Source organism: Xenopus laevis, chromosome 7S (assembly GCF_017654675.1).
Source record: "Xenopus laevis strain J_2021 chromosome 7S, Xenopus_laevis_v10.1, whole genome shotgun sequence".
Lineage (NCBI taxonomy): Eukaryota > Metazoa > Chordata > Amphibia > Anura > Pipidae > Xenopus > Xenopus laevis.
In genome coordinates, this window is record NC_054384.1 from 52250856 (window position 1) to 52274838 (window position 23983).

General features: G+C 37.8%; 1 protein-coding gene across 1 annotated transcript in view; it reads left to right on the forward strand.

Annotated features, from left to right (window-relative positions):
* pex14.S (peroxisomal biogenesis factor 14 S homeolog) overlaps window positions 1–23983 on the forward strand; it is a 148399-nt gene that overhangs the window by 98461 nt on the left and 25955 nt on the right. Inside the window, exons 4-5 of the mRNA XM_018227628.2 lie at window positions 14583–14711; window positions 23020–23105. Of these exons, the coding sequence (XP_018083117.1) occupies window positions 14583–14711; window positions 23020–23105 (215 nt within the window). The remainder of the gene's footprint in view (window positions 1–14582; window positions 14712–23019; window positions 23106–23983) is intronic.

Below are 23983 nucleotides of genomic sequence, written 5' to 3' on the forward strand. Positions count from 1 at the left end.
GAATAGATGCAGAGGTTCACTTGGGCATGGTTGTTGCATCAGGCTTGTTGAAGCTCATCTGGCTAGTTGTTGCATCAGGTGAGGAAGGACTCAGTGGGATGCCATTGCTTCATCCTTTGCTCCAAGGGAGCACGGCAAACTCACAGTAACATGCTGTTATCTCTTGTGGAATTATTTAGAAAATGCTTTGTTTTAACTCTTACCTTCCACTCTTACTTCAGCTGCTCAGACTATAGCTCATATAAAATTAAATTGTCACAGAGAAAAGAAGATTCATATGAAGTGCACAGTAATTTATAATTAGCTTTGACTAAAGAAAAACATTCTCTACAAGTACATATTTAACATTTTACATCTTTTTTGGAAAATATGTATTCATGTATGGTGTATTCTTGCTTCCCGCTTTTTTTTAATTGAAATAGATACTAACACAAAAAAACCATATTTTTGCATCTATCATAATATTGGCTTTACATGCTACTTATAATTTTGCTATAAAGTATTGGCCTGATGCTTTTCCATTACCTATCTGACTTCCTGTGTTCATCTATGAGTGGGCTGCCATATTTATGCAGCAGGAGTCTGTTAGCATTAGAAACTTTAACTGACAGGTTGAGATGGGACAGTCAGGTTGACAAAACAGTCAGGTTTAGGAACTTTAACTAACAATCCCTTCCAAAAACAGACCTCTCAGCAAAAAACCATCTACGTTATCTATAGTTAACTTTTGATGCACATTCATATTTTAAAAAGTAGTTTTTTTTAGTGTCAGTATCACTTTATTGAATTTTCCAGAATAGGGATATTCAGCCAGGCCTGGACTGGCAATCTGTAGATTCTGGCAAGCGCCAGAGGGCACAAGATGCCATAGAAAGTCACTATTTATTGAGCTAGTGGGGGTGCCTGTTTGGGCCTATTTTCAATCACAGTCTGGGCCACAGTGTTCAGAGAAACTGACATCAAAGACCACTCTCAAAAATTAGACCGATAATAGAAAGATTATATAATATACATTACATAGGTTCGTGGTGGAATTAAGAATGGGCTCCATCCAATGGTGCTCTGGTAGGCTGGTCCATCCCTGTCCAAGTAATTTTGTTGTTCTCACTGTATTAATATTATTGACTCAAAAATGTAAAACTATAAAAATCAACAGTGGTAGGCTGGATGAACATTATAACATTACATTTTATATAATAATTTTCCAAGTTATAAATGTTCCAGTCTTGAGCAGGACATTGGCGTGTATATCCTGAACATTTTGTTTGTTTCTTTGTACAGAGTGTGAAGAAGAATATTGTCTGAATGAGTAGGTTATGTATACCCAGGGGAAGTGATGATGACACCATCTCTAGTTCTAACAACTCTTTCTTAGCATGTGCTTGTGAATTGATGGTTTTTGCTGTTTTCCCCAAGGTGCCTTTCTCAGTGACAACACATATACACACGGAGGTATCCACAGTGTAATCTTCTAATTATTGTATTTCTTAGTGAGGAAACAAAGCATTTGCATGATGAGTTTTAGTATACAGTTTGTATAACATGCCTAGCCTTCTGACCATGTCCTTTCAGCATCCACTGTTTACTGGATGTGACACAGGGACCATGGGAATGTACAGATATACTAAAAGAATTAGGTTCAGGTAACTATGGAAAGTTTGAGGGTAAGTTTTAATGAGTCATATTGACACTCTCACTTGTACTTCACTTAAAAAATAAATAATTACAATGGCTAGTAGTCTCTTTTCTACTTTTTCTGTCTGAGTGATGGTCATAAATACTGACAACTATGTATTCTTTAGAGAACTATAGGAACAACATTAAATCAGCAGAATAACATTCATTTGCTTGTATTATAGAAAGAAGGACAGCCTCTAATATAATAAGAAGCATGCAATTTTGTAGCTGATCATGGTCCACTATAGGCTATAACCAGTGGTCTAAACCATGAACCACAACCACAGACTATTATTCCTTACTTTAAAGATACAGCCTACTACTATAGGACATTATTTGCAACTCACACATCTCCCTTCACAAGAAGGTATGGGCTAACCCTAGGTGTCAACTTGTTTTGGCAGCATTGTTCAAATAATGTATTAGCAGATCAGTCATTAGCAGTCCAATTAGTGCAGAGGCTTGTTGCTTTCATCACCAGATTGATTGCAGTGGTTGCTTGGAATCAATGTTCCTTCTAATTTACTATGTGCTTAACAAAATTCTTTTGTGCTCATTTTTTAAAAACTGTGTGTTCTTGTCAGTATTAATAAAACAATTTGTATATTCACCAAACGTTTTTGTGCACACCCAATTTGACATGTGTGCACACAAGTTCACTTCTTACAGGGAACATTGCTTGGCATCAGCAAAAGACACCTTGTGCTTGTTAGTACATACCTGTGCTTACTAGTAAATAGTACATACCTGTGCTTACTTGTGCACCTCTAATATTGAGTTTTCTTGTGCCAACTGCCCTTTGTCTGGTTGGTTTGCACCTCTGTATATGATTTCATTATGGAAACTTCATTTTAGCAGCTCATGCTGATCTTAAAATGCAAGTATGGGATACAGCAAAAGATAATGCACTGATTATAGCTGATGACATCACTTAGCACAATTTATAAAGATATTCATTGGTCTTGTGTATTGGTAGGGTATTGATTACAGGATATTCATGGCTCTTGAGTATTAGAATGGTATATGTGGCAATTTATGGTGTGGGAGCATTGGAAACAAGGACTACAAATGAATTTCTGCTTTTAGCAGTTAAATATGTTGTTTAGGCTTTCCTATCATATGGTACTTTAATATTAACAATATGAAAATTCCTGAGCTCCCTGCTACCAAAATGTAACCAACATAAAGCTTAAAGAATTGGCATCAGCATGGTCAAACAGGCTGGATTAGTAACAGTTTATAGGCAGTGAAATAAGAATAAAGACAAGCTTTTATTAAGGTCCATAAAGAAAAGGTCAAGATATGCTGAGATCACGAGTAGAAAAATGGTAGGCTTCAAAAGTACAAACTGCAAGGATGTGTACTGCAGCATTAACTGCACTTAGCATGTGACACCCCAGAAGGGGGGGGGGCAACAAAAGAACAGAGAGATGTTTGAAGGAAAGCACCAGAGACAATATCTTTTAGTTCTCTTAGCTGCTATATGTCCAAGCATGTTCAACATGTATCCAGCATGTACATAATGCATCCACTGGGTGCTGGAATGTGTGTATTAATGCTAGAGAATGGTCTAATTTCTCATTTGTATTTGGAAGAATATTCATCTTTATTGAGGCAAACTGAAGCTATGCTTCAGATATGCTTCTTTTAACCCTCTGGGTGGTCAACTAGAAGTTAAAGGGATGGTTCACCTTTAAGTTTTAGTATGTTATAGAATGGCTAATTCTAAGCAACTTTTTAGTTGGTCCTCATTTTTTCTTTTTTATAGTTTTTTAATTATGTTTTTTATATTCTGACTCTTTCCAGCTTTCAAATGGGGGCTACAAGTGTATTATTATTGCTAATTGCTAATTTTTATCAATTATCTTTATATCCAGACCCTCTCATATTCATATTGCAGTCTTTGATTCAAATCAATGCATGGTTGCTAGGATAAGTTTGACCCTAGCAACCAGATTGCTGCAATTTTAAACTGGAGTGCTGCTGATTAAAAAGCTAAATAACTCAAAAACCAGTAATTATGAAAAAATTAAAACCAATTGCAAGTTGTCTCAGAATATCAGGAGAATAACCCCTTTAAATAGGAATAATTTGAGCAAAGGTGTTTTATTTGTACAGATGCACCGAATCCAGGATTCGGTTTGGGGTTTTCAGCAGGATTCGAATTCCGCAGAATCCTTGTGCCTGGCCAAACCGAATATGAATCCTAATTTGCATGTGTAAATTAGGGGCAGGAAGGGAAATCACATGACTTTTCATTACAAAACAAGGAAGTAAACATTTTTTTTTTCCACCGCCCCTTATCTGCATGTGCAAATTAGGATTTGGTATGGTATTTGAACAAATCTTTTACAAAGGATTTGTGGATTCAGCCGAATCCCAAATAGTGGATTCTGTGCATCCCTACTTAATAGCTATGTCTTTTAAAGGGATCCTGTCATCAGAAAATGTGTTTTTTTTTTCAAAACGCATCAGTTAATAGTGCTACTCCAGCAGAATTTTGCACTGAAATCCATTTCTCAAAAGAGCAAACAGATTTTTTTATATTAAATTTTGAAATCTGACATCGTGCTAGACATTTTGTCAATTTCCCAGCTGCCCCTGGTCATGTGACTTGTGCCTGCACTTTAGGAGAGAAATGCTTTCTGGCAGGCTGCTGTTTTTCCTTCTCAATGTAACTGAATGTGTCTCAGTGGGACATGGGTTTTTACTATTGAGTGTTGTTCTTAAATCTACCAGGCAGCTGTTATCTTGTGTTAGGGAGCTGCTATCTGGTTACCTTCCCATTGTTCTTTTATTTGGCTGCTGGGGGGAAAAAGGGAGGGGGTTGATATCACTCTAACTTGCAGTAAAGAGTGATTGAAGTCACATGACTTGGGGCAGCTGGGAAATTGACAATATGTCTAGCCCCATGTCAGATTTCAAAATTAAATATAAAAAAATCTGTTTGCTCTTTTGAGAAATGGATTTCAGTGCAGAATTCTGCTGGAACAGCACTATTAACTGATTCATTTTGGAAAAAATGTTTTTTCCCATAAACCAAAGCCGGAGATAATTTGCCACTGCTCTTTTTTTTTCTTTTGTTCAATTAATGGTCAAGCCTGTTTTTTGGGACTCATTTATACGCAGAAGCAAAAGCCTGTACAGGTTCAGTGCATTTTGCTGGCAGTAGGCATTTTCAGTCTTGTTCCTACTTAGGGGCAGCTTTATCAAAATGTGAGAGGTCACCACAGAAAAACTCACCCACTTTCCATTCATTCCTTTGGGATTTCTAGAATCATATTAATCAATTGGTAAACTCTAAATCTCACCCATTCATAAATCCAATTTTAAAAATCCCATAGGGTTGGCAAGTAAGTGGGAGTGAGTTTTTCTGTGGTGAGTCTCACATTTTGATAAATCTGCCCTAAAGTGCTATTACGCCATTGGCCAGACTGCTCGCTTCAGTGGACCCTCAGTTGGAATTGGAGATACAGAATGGACTGTATTAGTAGTGTCTGCCTATTAAATGATAAATGGCATTGCTTGAAAAGCATATTTATAAAATGAAAGCAAGAGGCAGCACTTTACGGCATCTTGGTTTACCATGAATATCTAAGTAGCAGTTAATTGATTAAAATTTTGTTTTGAAATAATTCTTTGTTGTGCGTACCTGTAAATGCAGACATATGCCTGTAAACAAAGGCAAACACATTCTCACATTATCATAATGAACTGTCAGAATTTTTAATCTGCCTGTCGATATTTGATTTTTTTCAATACAAAAATTCTATAAAAATTGCAGTTAAAATACTTTACTGTAAATAAAAAATAAGTATATTATGTCAGGAGCTTTGTTTTAATTGATTAAAATAAAATGTGTATATTTGTGTATATAAATGCATGATTATGTGTGTATATGTGTGTATACACACATTGTGTACTGTGCAAGGGGGAGGGGTATTGAACTTATAAACATTGTGATATATAATATTTTTCTTTTGCCCCTTTTAAATAAATACCGATCAGCTTTATGTTCAGAGACAATAGGAGCTGTTGGCTTAAATTTGCAGTTTACAGTATTTATGGCTGTAATATGAAGGTGCTGGCATCGTAATTTCATGCCCCAATGAGAAGAGCAAGGTCGAGGAGAATGCCTCTATCCACATCTGCTAACACACTAACTCATAAACAAGGCCCGTCTGTATCAGGTAGCACAGAATAAGCTCGCTTAATGAAATACAGCACAGCTTTCCATTACTGTTAGTTTTTACCGTGTCGTCATTACGTGTAATTTATGTTTAAAAAATTCAATTTTATACAGGGCTCTGGGAAATAGGGGTCTTAAGGGTCAGCCGAGGACTTTTAACGGCTCTTTAGTCCTACATGTGCTTTCAGGTTAACTCTCTCTCTTCCAGTGCATTCCTCAGAAATATATTGTTAGCTTGTTTTACATGAAACCATTGAGAGAAAAAGAAGACTCAACAAGATCCAAAGCCAACAGCATTTGAACTCATTGAACAAAATATTGTGTTGTACTGTTGACATAGAAACGTTGTTGTAGACACCTGCCTTTAGTACAGAGGTAATAGAATAAAGTACTTGAAGACACTGCATTTGTCTGGTATATATAAGGCCCAAAACTAATTATTCATGACAAATACAGTCCTATATTGTTTCAGTATGAAGCTGATTTTTTTAGTATATAGTTATAAAGAATGCATCAAGGCTGATATCCCCTATTTAAAGGGTTTATTTACTTTTAAACAACTAGTTGTTTTCAGATAGATCACCAGAATCTAAATTTATACATTTAGTTGATACATTTCTTATCTTTGTCCCTGCTGAGCACAATCTCTGGGTTTCATTACAGGCAGCTGTTGGAAGTGATACAATAGTTGCTAATACTCCAAAGATGCTGCTGAGAGATGTATCAACTAAATGTTGCAAAATTGCACCTGAATTACTGAGCTGCCAGACTCAAACACCAGAGACAGGAACATTCAACTTTAAACTTAGATTCTGGAAAAACTGTAAAAAATAGATAAAGGAAATTAATTGAAAAAAAGTCTTTATTTCTGGGGAACAATCTGAAAATAACTGAACTGAAAAAAGTGTTTGGAAGCTGAAGAACCCCTTTAAAGTATGCCTTTATGACAATCTTCATATACATCTTTATCCAACCTTACAGGGCAGATTTTGACCATCAGAATATGACATGGTATTTCTTAAATATTTTTAAATGGGTTTCACGTGGTAGAACGAGTGGACAAATTATTGGGAGGGGCTGTGGAATACCCAGCGGTCTTGGTATACATAGGTACCAATGACAAAGTTAGAGGAGGTGGTGAAGTCCTCAAGAACGATTTAAAAAAAAACAGGTGTAAAGTTGAGGACGAGGACTTCCAAGGTAATTTTCTCAGAGATATTACCTGTGCCACTAGCAACGCTAAGGAGACAGCGGGAGCGTAGGGAGATTAATGCATGGCTGAGAGATTGGTGTAGGGAGGAGGGTTTTGGGTTTTTGGAGAACTGGGCTGATTACTCAGTCGGCTTCAGGCTCTTTGATAGGGATGGGCTGCACCTCAATGATGATGGCCCAGTTAATTGTATGTTTGCAAATGCAAGGAGTCTGACTGGTAAAATGGGAGAGCTGGAGGTGCTGGTGCTGGAGGGAAAATATGATGTGTTTGGTGTGGCTGAAACATGGCTGAATGAGTCGCAAAACTGTGCAGTTAATATCAGTGGCTATACTTTGTTTCGGAGGGGCAGAGGCAATAGAAAAGGAGGAGGGGTATGTCTGTTTGTTAGGCAGGATTTAAAAGCTTATATAAAGGAGGAGGTTATGTTAGAAAATGAGGGGGCAGAAGTTTTATGGGTGGCGTTCTTCACCAATTTTAAAGAATCCAGCAAATTAATTGTAGGCGTATGCTATAGACCCCCTAATGTAAGTGAGGAGGAGGCTAAGCTCCTGATGCAAATAGAAAAGGCTGCTATTTGGGTAAAGTAATGATAATGGGGGATTTTAATTACCCAAATATTGACTGGAGCAACAGTACTGCCAGATCAGTTAATGGGAACAGGTTTATAAACTTGTTGCATGACAATTTTATGGCACAGGTTGTTGAGGAGCCTACCAGAAAAAATGCTATTCTGGATCTAGTGATCTCAAATGACCCTGAACTTATAGCAAATGTGCAAGTAATTGAACCCCTGGGTAACAGTGACCATAATGTTATATCATTTAATGACTGGTGCAAAAAACAAATATATACTGGGGCAACAAAAAACATGAATTTTGGAAAACCTAATTTTGGTGCCTTGAGGGCTGCCCTACAGAGTATTGATCGGGGCATTAAGTTTTCAGCTAAAAACACAGAAATGGTTGCCATTTAAAATGATATTAAATCATTACTATTCTAAATTTATTCCCTTAAGGAGTAAATGTAGAAGCTCTAAGAATCATCCTACGTGGCTTAATACAGAATTAAAGAAGTTTAAAAACTACAAATCTGTTGGGACAGAAGCTACATTTAATGAATTTAAACACTGTAATAAATGTTGTAAATCAGCAATCCAGAAGGAAGAAAGGAATTGAAGAGTTAATTGCGGTAGAGGTGAAAACTAACCCTAAAAAGTTTTTTAAATATATTAAAGGAGAAGGAAAGGTAAAAACGAAATAAGCCTTATCAGAAAGGTCCATCTAAATATACCAGTAAACCCCCAAAGTAGTGCTGCTCTGAGTCCCCTGTCAAAAGAAACACTGCATTTCTTTCCTTCTATTGTGTACACATGGGCTTCTGTATCAGACTTCCTGCCTTCAGCTTAAACCTCATTGCCCTGGGCAAGAGCATGCTCAGTTTGTTCCTCTTCCCCCCCCCCTCCCTTCTCTACTGTAATCTGAGCCCAGAGCAGGGAGAGACTCAGGCAGGAAGTGATGTCACACCACATTAATACTGCAGCTCCTATCCTAAACAAACAGAGAGCTTCTAGAGCTTTTTATAAGTAAGATGCTGGACAGGGGGGGGGGGCAGTAGATGTGATCTGTTTGGATTTTTGCCAAAAGCGTTTGATACTGTGCCCCACAAATGACTGCTTTCTAAACTAAGGTCTGTTGGGCTTAATTAAGTCATTTGCACATGGATAGGAAACTGGCTACAGGATCGGGTACAGAGGGTGGTTGTTAATGGTACATTCTCTACTTCAAGTAAGGCTCTAAGTGGGGTCCATCAGGGCTCGGTATTGGGTCCACTTTTATTTAACTTGTTCATTAATGAACATGTTTGCAGATGACACAAAACTATCCAGCCCAATTAATTCCATCCAGGATGTGGCATCCTTGCAACACGATCTTGACAAACTGGCAATCTGGGCAGCTAAGTGGCAAATGTTTCAATGTTGATAAATGTAAATGTAAATGGGATATAAAAATATCCAAGCCACTTATACCCTTAATGGGACTGCACTAGGCAAATCCATTATGGAAAAGGACCTTGGAGTCCTTATAGATGATAAACTTGCCTGTAGAAAGCAATGCTAGTCAGCAGCATCAAGGGCAAATAAGGTCTGTATTAAAAGGGGCATAGAGTCACGGGAGGAGGGGGTCATTCTTTCACTTGTAAGGCCCCATCTAGAATATGCGATACAGTTTTGGTCTCCATCACTCATAAGGACATTATTGTATTAGAGAGGTTACAGAGAAGGGCAACTAAGCTGCTAAAAGGTATGGAAAATCTTAGCTATGAGGAAAGACTGGCCAAATTGGGGATGTTCACGCTGGAGAAGAGGCGCTTAAGGGGAGATATGATAACTATGTACAGATGCAGCCACTTTGGTTTGTCTGTTTGACACAGAATAACTAAACACAGATATCCCATTTATCTCATTTAACACAGAAAACTGCGTCACAACATCCCATCTAATTAAAGCATTCACCATTGTTCACAATGGTGCTTTGGTATGCTAATGAAAAGGTTAAATGCATTAAATGAGTTAAGATGACTTTAGATAACGCAGTTTCTTCAATTAACCCTGAGTCATGACGCATTTATCTCACAAATCCAAGTGGCTTCATCTGTATATATATATATAACGGGATCATCTAATAATCTCTCTAATGTTTTATTTACTAGTAGGTCTTTCCAGCTGACACAAGGTCACCCATTCCGATTAGAAGAAAAGAGGTTCCGCCTAAATATTCGGAAGGGGTTTTTTACAGTGAGATCTGTGAAGATGTGGAATTCTCTCCCTGAATCAGTGGCTCATACATTAGATAGCTTTAAAAAGGGGTTGGATGTGTTTTTAGCAAGTGAGGGAATACAGGGTTATGAGAGATAGCTCATAGTACAAGTTGTACTTCAGATGGGGTTTTTGTTGCCTTCCTCTGGATCAACTAGCAGTTAGGCAGATTAAAAAAAAACCCAAAAAACTAAAAGGTTCAACTTGATGGACCTGTGTCTTTTTTCATCATTACTTACTGTGTTACTATCTCTATAGTAAGTTTACACTCATTAGTATAGCCAGACTATGACTATGTGTTTCCCTGGAAGCTCCGTCCACTGGCCTCCTCTTGTAAATCACGGTTTTGTCAAAGTATGGGAATCACATGCTGTAGGCAGAATAACTGCATTTAGGATTTATTAAGTATCCACACAAGATTACAAAAGGTTACAAAAGTATCAAACGTTATAAAAGGTAGCAAAGATGTTAAAAACAACATTGTATCTCTGTGTAAATCACTAACAGGAACTGCTAAAAGCCTACCTGCTAAAAAAAAACCTTGGTACAACGTAAAACATATTTATGATGAACTCTTACCATTGGCTGGTTTCTATAGGGCACATTACGTAGCAACCTATTATTCTAGAAAGATAAATCTTCAATATCTGTAAAGAAACAACAGGCATAATTTATAATTATAAGAAGGGAATAAGGCTCCAATGATCATTCATTTTCCTCGGAAGCATTGTATCCATCTTTTTAATCCAATAAGCTTCCCTTTGTGAAAGAATCTGTCGAATGTCCCCACCCCTTTTAGGCATATTTATTTTCTCCAATATCATCCACTTTAATTGACTTAAATTGTGTCTCTCAGTGTGGAAATGTCTGTAAACGATGGTGTCAGTGGCGGTTCCAGCTTTAAAGTTCCTGATATTGCTTCTATGTTCCTTTACACGTTCTTTGGCTGCTCTAATTGTCTGTCCAATATATGCCAAACCACATGGGCATTTCAACATGTATATTACAAATTTTGTTTCACAAGTGGCATAATCTTTCAATTTAAATTGTATCCCTTTAGTCGGATGGCAGACTGTATTCCCTTTTTTTATTGATGAGCAGCAAAAACAGTTTAAACATGCAAATGTGCCTTTCTTAGGCTGGCCCAGGAACATTTTATCCACTTTTCTTATTTCTATTTCTGAGGGGCACAAAATATCCCTAACAGAATAGAGGAGGAGTTTTAAAGAGATGTCCATATTTTGTATCTTGTTGTAAGAGTGGCCAAAATTGTTTTATTATCCCTTCAATGGATTTACTTTGTTTCCCAAATTTTGTAACAAACGATATCCTCTCATTTTTAGTTTTGTTTCTCTTGGATTTTAACAGTTGTTGTCTATCCATCTCCTTAACTTCTGTCAGAATGGATAATTATGTTACTATAGCAGTCTAGGGAGCCTTTTAGAATATGGAGCTTAACATTGTTATGCCAAGTTATTCTGGAGGCTACATGAAGCTTGGTACTATTTGATAAGTTATGGGTCAAAATTCTGAAAATCGCAGGATTAAAACCTAATTAATTTAGCAACCAGGAAAACTGAACAGACCATAATTGTGGCTGAGGGCACCTATTCAGGGGAGGATTTGCTTATTTATTTAGTGTCTTGTTTTATAGGGATCTTCTGAAAAGCAAAAGAGATGATACTTTTGTAACTTTACTCTATGGGTAGTTTGTTTCAATCTTCACTCCCTTTAAAATGGAATTCTCCATGTATGTTGATTTAAAAAGGCTTGGTTTTAAAATCAAAAGCAATTTTGTGTGTTTCTGATTTTTGAATGGATGATTTGGTTATATTTTTAAGGAAATGTAAACTTAAATATAAAAGTTTAAACTGTAATTAATAATAAATAATACATTTTGCAATATGTATTACATTTTTTGAGAGGTTTTAAAATATTCCTAATATTTTTGTAATCGTATTTATCTGCCCCTTTCTGCACTGCTGGTTATGTTTTGAAACAACCAAAAAGAAACAAAATTGATTGATGCACATTCCCTGGTCCCGTTTCATCAGTAACTTAGCATCCATGCAAGTGCATGTAGTTTAAAAAACTTTTTTTTTTTTTTTTAAAAAGCCATAATCATAATAATCATAAAACTGATAAGCCACCATGCCATTTCATAACAAACCCCATATGGTTTTTCCTAACTTTTTACCTCTGTTTCAATTTTTTTTCATAGGTTGGCACTTCCCCGTAGCATGTCTTGGGATAAGTGTCTCCTGGCCAAGATACTGGTCTAACTAGGCTTGATCCTCCCTCATGCCATTAACATTTATAAGGGGAGAGGTTGCCAAGAACAAAGCATTGATATTTACAGACTTACTCCTTCCTCTCCCACTTACAGCTTTTAAAAGACAGCGATTGCCCAGACCAACACCAAGGTACTGGTCTAACTGGGCTTGATCCTTCCCCATGCCACAGCATTTATAAGGGAGAGGTTGCCAAGATCAAAGCAATTGTTTAACAGGCTTACTCCTGCTTCACCCACATGCTGCTTTTAAGAGAGTGACTGTCCAGGTGGCCATACATTCATTTGTAGGGTCAGACTGGGGGCCCCAGGCCCACCAGGGCTGCTGTCCCAGGGACCCCCTCTGCACCTAGCGCCCAAAAAAATGTAGGTTGCAGCAGGATCTGGGTGTGGATCTGGTCCCAGTTCGACCCTGCTCGCTTGGTGAACTTGCCAAACGAGCTGATCTTTCCCACCCGATATGCCCAGGGCAGGGCGATATTGGGCTAATCCAATCATTCTGCCATAGGGCGAAATGATCGGGTTACAAAAATCAGAATAGGTGTCAACTGGATGAGGAATGCATAAACTAGCTTATGGGGTCGTCGATCATGGGGAAATCAAACCTTCCAGATAAATATCTGGCCTATTTTTGGCTGGATATCTGTTGGGGAGGCCGTGTATGGCCACCTTTAAAAATATACATTTTAAAGGCATAAGACCACCATTAAGGGTAAGGCCAGACGAGGAGATTCGGGGAGATTTTGATCACCCTGAACTGCCTCAGCGTCTTTTCCCCATAGGCTACAGCGCAAAATCACCTGCGCTAATGCACACGCGGCGATGCATTTTCAATAGTTGCCCAAAGTTGCCTTACGTGCTTGCATATGAGCACATAGTTTAGAGGCAACATTGCCACTAAACATCTTATGTGTCATTGCCCTGTTACCACACCAGACATTGTGGTGTTTCACTGTGTGAAATGGAACAGCTTGGGGCTTGTGGACGTTTTTAGACCACATCTATGTATATATCACAGCTGAATTATTTTCTTTAAATTTACACACATACATATAATACATATTTGACATTTATAATACATATGTGCTTATATTAAAAGACAAATTAGAAAATATATTATTTAACTGTGATGTTTTCTGCTGTGAAAAACAACATCAGTCATGTGAAGGATTGGTTGTGTGACTGCTGTACTTCCCACCCTGTCCTCTATCTCTAAGTCCTTGCCTTGTGTCCCTTCAGTGTCTCGCAGATTATTCAGCTCAGATAGCAATCAACTGGGAAAAGCGTGTGTCTAATTTGCATGAGATTATTTGAAACAAAAAAAAAAAAAAAAAAAGACTGCATTAGTCAAGCTGGTGATAAACAACGGCAAGAAGCTGTGTTTGTCATAACAGACAGTGCAAAAGCTTCCTTCCCTCTTGGACATTCCACTTATTCCTAAATTAACCATTTGTGGCCCTAGGTAAAACCTCACATTTTTCACGTTTTTGGCATTCAGCCTTTAATAAATAAGCAGTCCCCAACCTCTTTTGCCCCAGGGGCTGGTGTAAAGGCCAAAATTTTTGCAAGGACCAGAGGGGTGGGGGATGAAGTTAACTACGCGCCAGCATCAATATGGTTTTATTACATTATATGTGCTGATACCAGATGGATTTTTACATTTATTTTTTTTATAAAATATCTTTTATGTTTGTTTCATGGCTAAGTTTGTTCAGCAGATTTTAAAAAAAAAACTTACAATTTTAACTTTTTTAGCTACAATTTAAGCTTGATTTTACTTTTATTGCATTTGTCATAACATGAAGTTCTTCCATGCCTGTAGTAATGATGCAGGGTTGTGAGTTGCTTCTTTCAGTAATTAGAAGAGTATTGCTTTTGCTTGTTTTCGTAGTTGCTATCTCTCAAATAACGATGGGTCTATGTATAAACTTAGATTTGTTGTTTTACAGAAGTGTCTTTTTGGAGAGCAAGACACAAGATTGCATTTAGAATCTCAAAGGGTTAAATGCACTTATTTGCATATTAAAATAGAGCCACGTTCCTTGCTGATGACATGCATTGTCAATGAGTGGTTGTAGAATATCAAGTATACAACTTCTGCAATAAACTGAAATTAACCAAATCGAATGTGAAACATCAAATCATGAACACTATCACCGTAGAGACATATTGTTGGGAGCTGCATTTCATTGTTATTTTGTTTTTGGTTTCTTCACCATCTTTATTAAAGTAACAGGCACAATTATTGTTTAAATAGGACCAGTATATATAGTATATAACAAGCAGATTTATATTGTAAAAATTCTGATTTTGATTCTTAAAATTGTCTTGCTGGATATGTATGCTTATGTTCTGCTGCATGCTCAAATGTAATTGTTTCTTTTAAATTTCCTGATAGGATTGAACAATGAAGAAATTGAATTGGCTTTGCAGCAATCTGGCACAGCCCATGATGACCCCGCTCTCATGACACACCCTGGTATTTCCCACACAGCACCATCCTCTCAGCTTGCAGTGCAACAGTTTAGTAAGTGCCACAATAATCAAACATGTTTATCACTAACAGAAACGTGCAGGGATCCATTTGATAGATTCGCTGTTTGAGCCTCTAAATTCCAGTTTAAACTGTGAAGCAGTTGGGTATTTAAAACTTTTTTTCTGCTTATGTTCTAGTAAATTGTTCCCAGACTGTGGGACAGCCTCCCCAATAGACAAGCTGGAAATATCTGATGACCTCTGCTCTAGTCTAATAAGTACACTTAAAGGGCACCTGTTGGGTAAAAATGTTATCCCCAACCAAAGGTGCGGGCTAATAGAGCACACATTCCGGTTGGGCATAACAGGGGTTTTGTAAAAAAAAAAAAAAAAAAATATGCCCCCCGCACGCCATCGCTCCCTCCCAGTGACGTCACATGCATGTGCATACCGAGCAATTTGTGGTACATTTTCATTATGTGCATGTGAGTGACCGGACATGGCTGCTCTCACCGGTCACGGGTAGTGTAGCGCTGGCAGGGGCATTTATTTATTTTTTAAAAAAAATACTGTTATCCCCAACCGGAATGCAGCGTCTATTAGCCCGCACTTTTGGTTGGGGATAATATTTTTACGCAACAGGTGCCCTTTAAACGGGTGATTCACCTTTCAGTTAACTTTTGGTATGTTATAGAGTGGCCAATTCTATGCAACTTTTTATTTATTTTTTATCGTTTTTTAATTATTCGCCTTCTTCTTCAGACTCTGTCCAGCTTTCAAATGGGAGTCACTGACCCCATCTAAAAAACAAATGCTCTGTAAAGCTATAAATGTATTAATATTGCTGCTTTTTATTACTCCTCTTTCTATTCTCAGACTCTCTCCTATTCCAGTCCCTTATTTAAGTCAATGTGTAGTGGCTATGCTAATTTGGACCCTAGCAACCAGTTTGCTGACATTTCAAACTGGAGAGCTTCTGAAAAAAAGCCAAAAATAATAAAAAATGAAAATCAATTGCAAATTGCTCTTTACGTCATACCAAAAGTTAACTCAAAGGTGAATAACCCATTTAACATATGCTATTTGCTTTTTTCAGAAAAAATTTTTTTGTATGTCAGAAGTTCTATACCTGTGGGTTAATGTAAATCCATAAGTGTAGTGAGCAAAGGGAAGTTTTGAGCAACATCACCATGTTTTTTTTACCCATAATGCAGAACCCCAGAATTCCTGTGTTTTTGCGGTTGCAAGGGGGCATTGCACCCAATGCAATTGGCCCAATGTGTCAGTATTAATGCAATTGCACCCAATGCATCAGTATTGATGCAATTGCACTTGATTTTGCTGTAAATTGGACAAAATTGCATTGAGTGTTTTCCAAGTCCAGTTGACACAATTTCCAGTGTTCCACACGAGTGCCACGTGCACCCAATTATTTAAAAGCAATTGAGTTGTGCCTATTGAGACATGGTGCTGGAGGTGGCGGGAGCTCCAATGTTTACCAATAAGTGCAACTCCGCTTGTTTCATAACAGGAGGCATGAAGGACTGAGCAGTGGCAAGTGCAACTATATGTAAGTGCAAAGACCCCTTTTTGACACACGCACCTTTAAGGAATGGGGTTACCCATGCCACTCAGTGTGTGGAAATTTGCAGGAACTGAACTTTTTTTTCTGATACATGTCGTATGTTCAATATGGTACCAGTATTAAATGTATGTTTGCAAATGCAATGAGTCTGTCTGGTAAAATAGGAGAGCTGGAGGTGCTGGAGGGAAATATGATGTGATTGGTGTGGCAAAAACATGGCTGAATGAGTTGCATGACTGGGCAGTTAATATCAGCGGCTATACTTTGTTTTGGAGGCACAGAGGCAACAGAAAGTGAGGAGGGGTATGTCTGTTTGTTAGGTAGGATTTAAAAGCTTATATAAAGGAGCAGGTGTTGTTGGAAAATGAGGGGGCGGAAGTCACCGATTGTAAAGAGTCCGGCAAATTAATTCTTGGAGTATGCTATAGACCCTCTAATGAAAGTAAGAAGGAGGAGGCTAAGCTCCTAATGCAAATAGAAAAGGCTGCTAGTCTGGGGAAAGTAATGATAATGGGGGATTTTAATCAGGGGCGTTTCTGCCATGAGGTAAGGTTGAGCACATTGCCTCAGGTGGCAGCTCCCCAGAAGTAAACAGGGGCACCAAAAAGCTGTTCCTGGTAACTTTGAGAGCCAAACGCGGCGGGGGAAGGACGGCATTGCAATCGCTGCCTCGGATGGCATTACTTCCTGAAACAAGCCTGATTTAATTACCCTGTTATTGACTGGGGCAACAGTACTACCAGGTCAGTTCATAGGAACAAGTTTATAAACTTGTTGCATTTTATGACACAAGTTATTGAGGAGCCAACCAGAAAAAATGCTCTAATGACCCTCTAGTGCAGTGATCCCCAACCAGTAGCTCATGAGCAACATGTTGCTCTCCAATCCCTTGCATGTTGCTCCCAATGGCCTCAAAGCAGGTGTTTATTTTTGAATTCTAGACTTGGAGGCAAGTTTTGGTTGTATAAAAACCATGTGCACTGCCAAACAGAGCCTCAATGTAGGTTGACAATCCACATAGGGGCTCCCAAATAGCCAATCACAGCACTTATATGGCACCCCAAGAACATTTTCATGCTTGTGTTGCTCCCCAACTCCTTTTACTTCTGAATGTTGCTCATGGGTTCAAAAGGTTGGGGATCCCTGCTCTAGTGTATAGCAAATGTGCAAGCAATTGAAACCCTGGATAAAAATGACTATAATGTGAAATAATTTAATGTCTGGTACAAAAAACAAATATACACTGGGCCAACAAAAAACGTGATTTTCAGAAAAGCTAATTTTAATGCCTTGAGGGCTGCCCTTCAGGGCATAGATTGGGGCATTAGGTTGGTTGTCATTTAAAATGATATTAAATTATTACTGTTCTCAATTTATTCCCTTAAAGGGGTTGTTCACCTTCCAAACACTTTTTTCAATTCAGTTGTTTTTAGATTGTTCCCCAGAAATAAAGACTAGTTTCAATTACTTTCCGTTATTTATTTTTTACGTTTTTTCCAAAATCGAAGTAATGAAAAGTAATGAAACCCAGAGATTCTGCTCAGCAGGGACAAAGATAAGAAATGTATCAACTAAATGTATCCATTTAGAACAGTTTACAGGATCGACGACCCCCCCTCCCACAGCTGCTTCAGAAAGAGAGAAATGACACTTGACACTTCAATATTAGAAAAACCGTCACACATAGAAAATAAAAAGTCACTGTAAATAGTCGTTATTTCTGGTGATCTATCTGAAACCAACTAATTGTTTGAAGGTGAACCACCCCTTTAAGGAGTAAATGTAGAAGCAAAATTGTAATAGCACAACATGCGAGCACTCACCCGAACTTGTCCCGTGGATCCAGACAACACCTGTGCTGAAACGTTAATTATGTCCCCGAAATCAGACGAACTTAAATTAAATGTTTTTAATAGGCGGGGCTAATGAGGTTTTATAAATGTTGTTGGGGGTGGGGATTCCCTATGCTTCTGAGGAAGTGGTGTGATGCCACAAAACGCGTACCATTGCCTATATTGTTGCCTATATTGTTGTCAGGGAAGTCAGTGGGGATCTAAGTTTAATGGGGGAAGTGACGTATAGACTTAGAAACATGCCGCCCGCTAAATTATTGAAATATAGATACGTTTGGAATGTGAGTAGAGCTTTTAAAAGGCTCAGAGTTTTATCAAAACAGCATTTAGTTCTAGGAACAAATACCATGGAGTTTTGTGTTGATTGTGTAGCCACAATACTGGTATTTATGGCTATAGTACCCCTCTAAGCAACACGTTTTCATTTTAAATAATGCAGAGCATACAGGAGTGAGTGCATACAGGAGTGTATTAGTAATCGAATAAAGCGGAGTTTACGTTAAAGTAGAAACATTGAGAATAAGTCAAGTTTGATATTATTAATCTGATGTAAGTACAGGTATGGGAACTATTAGTTAGAATTCTTGGACCTGAGGTTCTCTGGATAATGGATCTTTCCATCATTTGGCTCATCATATATTAAGTCTACTAGAAAATCATGTAAACATTAAACAAACCAATAGGCTGATTTTTCTTCCAATAAGGATTAATTACATTTCAGTTTGGATCAAGTTCAATATTTTTTAAACTTTTGGATTATTTGATCACAGTGGAGCCTATGGAAGACAGCCTTTTCATAATTTGAAGCTTTTTGTTTAACAGGTTTTGGGATAACGGATCCAATATCTGTAGTCTAAAAAAGAGCAGCTTAGGTTAAAAAAACATTGAAAATAAGTCAAGTGTGATATTACATAAACATACAATTATATTTTTATATTCAGAACAAAAAAGTTAATTGAGTGTATGAGCTGTAATGGATTCCCTTGATCAGATCCGGATTTGTGGCGAGGCCACAAAGGCCCAGGCCTAGGGTGGGCTTGCGTGCGCACAAGGTCCGGCGTTAGGACCGCGCTGCCACGGGAGGGTGCGCACGTGAAGCATCCGGCACTGGCCTTATGGCGCTGCTCTCATAAATCCGGCCATGCCCTTGCTGATCAAAAGCGTTTTTTTTAAGAAGTAAAAACACATCAAAGGATTTTCAAAATTACTTCTAAAATGAGTTATTCAACCTTGGTACCAATTTATATTTTCTATACTATATATTTCCTGACTCCTCCTTCCTCTTTCCCTTCCCTTTTTTCCACCTTTCCTGATGGTTTCCCATTTTCTCCCCTACCTCCAAAGTTAGTTTTTTTTCACTAGTTCCCTACAGTATAATCCATGCTGCCATTTTCTGGCACATCTCTTTCTCTGCACTTTTTTCCCTGATCCCCTTTCACATACTCACCCATTCATCTTCTTTATAAACCCACAACCTGCACCTCTTGTTTCTCAAATTATCTCCCTTCCTTCCACTCCTTCCCATTTTCTCTTTTTATGTCAAGTTTTTGTTCATTTTGGTTCAAAATACATATACATATAGAGGGAAATCTATCAAAGGCCCAGAAAAAAAATCCTTTTGCTCATTTGAGCCAGGTGGGGTAAAAAAAATCGATAAATATGTGCATTCCCATCTCTCCCATTCTAAAACAAAAGTTTTTCAGTAGCCAACAGCACTGTGCCAATACAGCTTGCGTCCTACCGGCTTCTGCAAGAACATTTTTCATCACTATGTAGGAGTCAGAGTTGAACCTTTCATTGCTTCTAAAAAGGCCTGGGGAGAATATTGTAACCAGTGGAAAACATGGAGTTGTTAGTGGAATTAAAAAAAAATATTTATGCGTTTCCCCAAAAATCCTATTCACAGATTTTTGAACTATAGAATACAATGTGTTTTTTAATGCTGAACATGGCAAAATTTCTTGGTGAAAAACAATAATAATAATAATAATAATAATAATAATAATAAAAGCTTTGATAAATGAGCCAGTTCATTATTTTTGGTTTTGGTTATTTTTGGTTCATTGGTGAAAGTTTTGAAAAATATTCGATTAAGTCACACATTCATTGTACATTGCAAAAGTGTATGCATTGTTTGGGGCTTTTGTGACTGTACTCTAATCTGTTTTTATTTGCATAGGTGTTAATGAGATATCATGTCCCTTTCAACATTTGAAAAAGTTGGCTTTATTCCCCCTCACACCCCCTCCAATTAAATCTCCCTCTCTTATGTTCATTTTTCTTTATTCATTTTGCCACAAGACAGACTTGTGTCACTTAATGTAAAACGAGTGAGATGACATTTCGGCTTGCAGGCTTTATAGACTCGCTGAACTTTTGTGAAAGATCATCCCAGTCCCCTTTCATTAATTATGAAAAGGAAGGGACAATAAAAAATGCTTGCAACCAGAAAGTGCCACATGCTCAGACATAAGGGTTCATCTACTTTTAACTCAATTTTGCAACTATTTGGCTGACAAATAACATTATGCAATGCTTCACTTGCGTTATTGCACACTCATGGAAGACAACCCAGCTTGAATTGCTGCACACTGAATGCTCTGCAATTATGAGAATTGTTTGCACTTAGGGGCCCATTTACTAACAATTGAATTGTGATTTTTTTTCCAATGGTTTTCCAATATTTATTAAATATTTATCTGTTGGCCAAAAATATTAGTACCAACCAAAGATGTGGGCTAAAAGGTGTGTGATATGCACAACATGGCTATGTGGGCTAATATGGAAACATTTAAGCACATAACATAATCAATCTTTGTGGAATAACTCACCAAAGTAGACACGTGGCCCAGGTGCTCCTGCCCCATGCCCTCGGCTCAAGGGAGTGGACAATCCATATGCAAACAAACAAGTGTTGGTGCAAGGCACTCTGGCAGACCATGTATAGATCAGACCAAAAATTATAGAAAGATACTTTTATTTTTACAAACATCTCTCAGTAGTCTTTTTTCTTTCCTAGGCTGGCCTTGCACTGATGGGGGGCAATTTTTAATGGAAAAAAAAATACTGTTACCCCCAACCAGAGTGCAGGCTATACAGTCATATGAAAAAGTTTGGGAACCCCTTTTAATTCTTTGAAGTTTTGTTTATCATTGGCTGAGCTTTCAAAGTAGCAACTTCCTTTTAAAATATAACATTCCTTATGGAAACAGTAGTATTTCAGCAGTTACATAAAGTTTATTGGATTAACCGAAAACATGCAATATGCATCATAACAAAATTAGACACGTGCAAAAATTTGGCCACCCCAACAGAGATATTACATCAATACTTAGTTGAGCCTCCTTTTGCAGATTTAACAGCCTCTAGACGCCTCTTATAGCCTTTGATGAGTGTCTGGATGGTGGTATTTTTGACTATTCATCCATACAGAATCTCGCCAGTTCAGTTAAATTTGATGGCTGCTGAACATGGACAGCCTGCTTCAAATCATCCCATAGATTTTCGATAATATTCAAGTCGGGGGACTGTGATGAGATTATTGTACTTTTCCCTCTGCATAAATGCCTTTGTACATTTCGAAGTGTGTTTAGGGTCATTGTCTTGTTGGAATATACAAACCCTTCGTAACTTCAACTTTGTGACTGATGCTTTTTTTATTGAAGAATTTATTGATATTAGTGTTGAATTCATCTGACCCTCGACTTTGACAAGGGCCCCAGTTCCTGAACTAGCCACACAGTCCTTCACCAAATTGTCAATTGACAGTAGGTGGCAGGTGTTTTTCTTCCGCCATGCAAAGGGCTTTTTGTTATGACCAAATAACTACATTTTTGTCTCACAAGTCAAAAGCACTTAGTTCCAAAATGACTGTGGCTTGTCGAAATGACCTTTTGCTTACGAACAAGTGTGAGTGCAGAAAGGGCTTCTTTCTCATCACCTTGCCATACAGATGTTCTTTGTGCAAATTATGCGGAACTGTAGAACAATGTACAGATACACCATCTGCAGCAAGGTGTTCTTGCAAGTCTTTGGAGGTGATCTTTGGGTTGTCTGTAACCATTCTCACAATTCTCTGCATATGCCGCTCCTGTATTTTTCTTGGCCTGCCTGACCTGGGTTTTACAGCAACTATGCCTGTGGCTTTCCCTTTCCTGATTACATTCCTTAAAGTTGAAACTGTCATTTTAAACCTCGGAGCTTTTTACAGCCTTCACCTAAAACATGATACATGATACAGATCTTTTGAGAGTTGCTTTGAGTATCCCATGCTGTCACTCTTCAGAGTCAAACAGAATCACAACAGAAGCACAACTTGCAATTGGCCACCTTGAAAAAAAAACTATGCTATTGGGAAATGAAAGACATACCAGTGTTATATTTTTTGTTGAAAGTGGAGTCAATTATTATGCTGAGAGGGGTTCCCAAACTTTTTCTTATGACTGTATTAGCCCACACGGCGATGTTGTGCATAGCGCATACACATAATGCACTTCTGATGTCATGTGTAAGCGCATAATGAGCAAGTCACTGCACTTGCTCGTTATGCAAATGCATGTGCCCCAACATGCTCATTCGTCCTGGTGTGGGTGGCCTATCGCTGACGGGGGAGATTTAAAAAACAAAACAAAAAAAAAACTACTGTTACCCCCAACTGGAGTGCGGCCTTTATTAGCCCTCACCTTTGTTTGGGGAAAATGTTTTTTGACAACAAGAGCCCTTAAAAAGTTCTAAAAAATCTGTAAAAAAGCTGTAAGAACCATAAAAACCTATAATGCAAAATTTTGGCAAATAAAAGTTATTCAATGACATGCGTAGTTTTAGAGTATGTGAGTTTTGTCGTGGTTTCAAAAACCTCTAAAACCACTAAATTTCAACCTTTAATAAATAAGCCTCTAAATGTGTGTTATTTATAACCACAGGCCCCCCAGGGTCCCGATGGAGAGACTATGGAGCTTTGGCAATTATCCTGGCTGGCATAGCCTTTGGCTTCCACCAATTATACAAGGTAGGTTGTGCTGCAGTTTTTTTATTCATCATTTCTGAAAGCCATACGCTATATATGTAGTAGTTTAGGTAGGAAAAAGATTTGTGTCCAAGTTTAACTCTTTTGTCTAAATTAAACCTACCTAACTTGAAGAAAGGAGAAAAAACCCTTCTGAAGTTTCTTCATTTTACCTCAAAGGAGAAAGAGTTTCCCCTGACTTTAAGGGGGTTTATAATAAAAGGCACTAAGTTTGCCTAGGAGCAGTAACCCATAGCAGCCAATCAGCAGGTAGCATGTACATTAAACTGTTTAAAAGCAAACCTGTTATTGGTTGCTATGATTAACAGAGTTACCTTTATTAGATATGGGGGTAAGAAGGCAATCGGACCAGTCCCTGGATCAATTTTGTAATAAGTTAATTTCAGTTAGTCTGTATCATCTTCCTTGCTTAAAAGTCATCGGACACCTTCGGCCGCTTACTTTTGCCTTAAGGATTGTGACATATCCCTCCTATCTGCGTAATTATTAACTAGGGTATTGAGAATGTATTTTAAAAAATGTACTATCATGTATGACTTTAATGTCATTTTGTATAAATTGTATACAAGGCTAGACCACCCTTCCAGTTAATTGCAATTGACCCATATCATTCTAAAATGTTTGTACTGGGTAATATTTCCTAACATTTTATTTCTCCCTACAGATCTTACCTCCTCTATTGATGCCTTCTGCTTAACTTATGTTTCTCCAAAGCTCTCAATCTGACCAGAAATGACTTAGGGAAACATGTTTTGTTATTGTTCCTTCTAAAATTGTTTCCATATCGATATTTAATTATCATTACTGGTGTTACGTATGTCAAACTAAATGGATATGGAATAGCCATATATTTTTTTAAA